This window comes from Sinocyclocheilus anshuiensis, unplaced genomic scaffold, assembly GCF_001515605.1.
Source record: "Sinocyclocheilus anshuiensis isolate Anshui unplaced genomic scaffold, SAMN03320099.WGS_v1.1 scaffold43, whole genome shotgun sequence".
Taxonomy (NCBI): domain Eukaryota; kingdom Metazoa; phylum Chordata; class Actinopteri; order Cypriniformes; family Cyprinidae; genus Sinocyclocheilus; species Sinocyclocheilus anshuiensis.
Genome location: NW_015549580.1, coordinates 1421294 through 1425510, shown reverse-complemented (window position 1 = coordinate 1425510; position 4217 = coordinate 1421294). Strand labels below are relative to the sequence as shown.

The 4217-nt window shown below is 34.5% G+C and overlaps 1 protein-coding gene across 1 annotated transcript in view; it reads right to left on the bottom strand.

Moving 5' to 3' along the window:
* The window catches only part of LOC107657700 (E3 ubiquitin-protein ligase CBL-like), a 12731-nt gene that overhangs the window by 4205 nt on the left and 4309 nt on the right, over positions 1-4217 (bottom strand). Inside the window, exons 2-6 of the mRNA XM_016445907.1 lie at positions 1667-1813; positions 1268-1424; positions 738-859; positions 443-580; positions 252-339 (exon numbers count right to left, since the gene is read on the bottom strand). Coding sequence (XP_016301393.1) covers positions 252-339; positions 443-580; positions 738-859; positions 1268-1424; positions 1667-1813 — 652 coding nt within the window. The remainder of the gene's footprint in view (positions 1-251; positions 340-442; positions 581-737; positions 860-1267; positions 1425-1666; positions 1814-4217) is intronic.

Here is a 4217-nt window from a genome sequence, read left to right as displayed (position 1 = left end):
ATATATATATATGTATATATGTATGTATGTATGTATGTCTACATAGTTTTTTATAAATTATTTCTGTTTTTGTTTTAGTTATTTTAATACATCAAGTTAACTAAATTAAATGAGATAAAAATAAATGTGCTGAAATAAAAAGTTTTTTATATTTTATTTCAGTTAACATTTATTCTATTTGAAGTAAAGAATTTTTTAATGGTATGTATATATATATGTATACTTTTATCTTGACTTTAACTTTCAGTTACTTCAGTGACTTTGATTCGACCCTTGTGAGCTGGACTGCACAGGCTGGTGAGATCAGGGTTCACATCACGCCCATCAGGGTATAAGTAGCTGCAGATATAAGCATTTCAGATTATGTTAACACTATGACGTCAGATTTAATTTCAGAGTGTTTTAATTTTTTTCTTGAAATAATATTAGATTGTGAACTCACCAGCCCTCCCTGAAACCTTGTATGAGTGCTTGGTAGAGAGGTGTATTTTGGGGAATGGTTTGCACAATGCTGCCATCACTGGTCACATGACCAATCGCCCACTGACCCATTTGTGTGCAACTGAGACGAAAGATGTAGCTGTGGGGAGAGCCAGTAAGAGTTCAGATCTAAACCACTGTAATTCTGTAAGTTTAAACCTAGATAAACAAACTGTAATATTTTGGTTTATTTACTTTTTTGGTTAGTTGCATAGTTAGTTCATTTTAGCCCTGCTATAGTCTGGTGTATGTCTTACCTGCCAGGACGATGTCTGTAGTGCTCTAGTCGGACCCTGACCTGGTCATAGGTGAGAAACGCCATGTATCCTGGGTGAGTTACTGCTAAATGATTCCAGTTTCTTAACAAAGTTGACCAGGGCTGAAGGAAGAATAGAAGATTAAATAGCTTATAGCAAAAAAATTAAAAAATAAATAAGGAAAGGAATGACAGGACCAGGAGGTAATTTTTACTGCTGCACTCTCCATGAATACAGTACAAAATAAGGCCCGAAACTTATAAAAAAAATATTATAAATACATGTATATAATATATAAATGTTAAAATTATCTACTTTTCCCGTTAGATTTATTTTATATGATTTAGTTTATCAAGCATATCTAGAAAGTCTCACAAAAATGACTGAATTCATGGAAGAAAAAAAAACATTTGTCATGTTTTTATAGGTAATTATAATAAATATTAGAGTATAGTATAAATAGTATAAATATAATCATAGTAAATATTATAGGTAATATCTAACAAAAGTTCTCCTCAAGCTTAGGATACCTGAAAAAGCCTGGTGAATATATCAAACTCAAAGATTGATATGTGATCATTACAAGTGAGATCAACCGTGGACTTCAAAGCCATGGCCTCCATTCCCTCTTCAAAGTAATGAACCCTCCTCAGCTGCTGTTTAAAAATGTTCCACTGCACTATACATCTGAGAGAGAGAGAGAGAGAGAGAGAGAGAGAGAGAGAGAGAGAGAGAGAGAGAGAGAGAGAGAGAGAGAGAGAGAGAGAGAGAGAGAGAGAGAGAGAGAGAGAGAGAGAGAGAGAGAGAGAGAGAGAGAGAGAGAGAGAGAGAGAGAGAGAGAGAGAGAGAGGTGGGGTTTTTTTTCCAAAAATTTATGCATAGGGTTTAAATTTTCAATACACATAAAAAAAAAAATAATAAATTCATACTTGTGTCCAAAGGCTTTTCTCCAGAAGTCTTTGGCCTCTGTCTTTATAATTCTATAAGTATCACCCTGAAATCTTCCCCCGGGAAACAAAGTTTGTAGTTCATTCAACATGTGGCTGAGGAGGAGTGACAACTTAGTAAGATTTCTCCTGAAAAAGGAAACAAACATTTAAAAAAAGCATGATGCACTCTAACTTCTAGAAACAGGAAGTAGTACTTTGATGCATCCTGTCCTGTTTGTCTGTGGTGGCGCTGACAGAATTTTCCATTACTAATTGATCAAAGAGATTGCCATGGTAGCGTCAGCATCCTCTACACAGCATGGCACAGATCGGCACCTCTCATCTGTTATTCTCTTGTCAATAAATCTGCAATCTGATTTAACAAAGATTAAATCAGATCGCAGATTTCATTTTATATTAAGTCTAAATGTAGAGAAAATAAATAGCATATTTATTAAAAAAGCACACAACAGGGCAGATGTAATATGCATTGTATTTAAAAATGGTGTAGTAAGTGATGTTTGAAGAAATCAATGCTTCAACTTTTCATTGTGATATAATAAAATTTTTGATGTTGTAAATAAGATTATGTTCTACAAGAAAATACTATTTCAGTCTTTCTACTTAAACATTTCATGTTCAATTCAACATGTTACTTGCTCTTTCTCTGTAATTATTTGTGAAATTTACTAGCAATTTTTGAGTGAAAACAGTTTTACCAGCAATATTTTTTTCACATTCCTTGAGGCTGTTAATGTTTGATTGTGGATAATGTGGCTTACTGTGTTGAGATGCATATGTAGTTGGGTGCTAAACTGACCAACCATGTCTTGTATGCAACAAATTTTTCCACTCAGACAATATGACCGCGTTGTTTCTACTTTTAGTAGCTTAGCCACAAAGCCCTCATTTTGTCTTACCTTTTCTATGAGCAGTGCCTCTGAAGCCTGAAGTTTCCTTTAGTCATGCTCTTAAATTTTCCACCACATACTGTCCTGTCCACTAACCATGTTAGCCCAGCAGTCACAAAGTAGGTGAAATTAGCTACATTTACCCACATGTACTTTATTAGGTTTGTGTGGTGATTCCGCTCTCTCTTATAGTGAATAAATTAAATGAATTAGTCACAGGAGAGATATAATATTTCATGCTTCTCAATTAAAAATCAGAACTTTGAGGAACAGGGTGTGACCCACTGTATCTCTTTATTAAATATATTAAGCATGGTGTTCAGATTATGTGTATATTTTGTCAGCATATCAAACATGTGTATTTAAAGTATGCATACATTCACACATAGTGGTACTGCTTGTTTTCTTTCAGATCTTTTCTGAACACTAAAGGTCCAGTTCTGACATGTGTGAAATATTGAATACACTGCAGCTCAAGTGGAAAGTAAAAAAAGAATGTTGTGACTTGAAGGTCCTGCTATTCAGCTTCACACAGAAGAGAAGGTAAAACAATTTGCGGACATTGCGAACAAGCCTTATATTTACTGGCACTTGGAGATAAATGAGGAGTAGACCAAATATTATCTATTACGTCTCAGGTTATTCTCAAATTTGATGTATTATTTGAGGAGCATATTTCACTCTCTCATTTTGCCATGCATAAATAAAATAATAATAATACTAATAAAGTAAAGTTTTGTGATCAGGAAGTAAAGAGAACGGCCACTGCTGTGCCGAAACATGACATTAAACTGCTGGCCTCCATTGCCAGAGGAAAGTTTCCTCCGTTTCCATGATGATAATGCCGCACTATACACACTGGTCATTAGTAGTCACAGCAGACCAGAAACTTGGTCAAGCCTCACAACAAAGTCTAAATAGGGACTGCTATGTTTGGTTTCTTAAGATCGAAAACAAGCCGTTTTATTGCAGTCAGGTTACTGGTAAGGTTTACTAGGAACGTTTTTACTAGGATCATTTTTTCCCATGCAAAACTGATCCACATCTTTATATGTGTGTGGACATGTCAGCATTAATATTTACATTCTTATGGCAGACATTTTTGCTAAACATTCTATTTATTGGTACAAGTAGCATTCAGATGTTTAACTTTATCAGTGTGGTCATTTCATTTGATGACCAAATTTGAATACTTTTCTACCATTACTTCAGTAGTTTTAAACTATTCTTGGTGGTCTTTTTTTATGAGATTAGACCATTACAACAACCATAGAACCAATATTAGAGAAGTAGCAATAAGCCTTGAATTAAAGTAGTATTTACATTTTCAGATTCTTCAAAGTTACCAAAAAGTGATTGCATTTTTGTCCCAGCTAAATGGTAAATGGGGTTGGGGGAACATCATAGTGCTGCTCTATTGAAGAAACGTGTTAACAACTTTAATTTACACCCACACACACATACATACAGTGGTGTGAAAAAGTGTTGGCCCCCTTCCTGATTTCTTATTTTTTTGCATGTTTGTCACACTTTAAACACTAGTAAAAGGTAACACAAGTGAACACAACATGCAGCTTTTAAATGAAGGTTTTTATTATTAAGGGAAAACAAAATCCAAAACTACATGGCCCTGTGTGAAA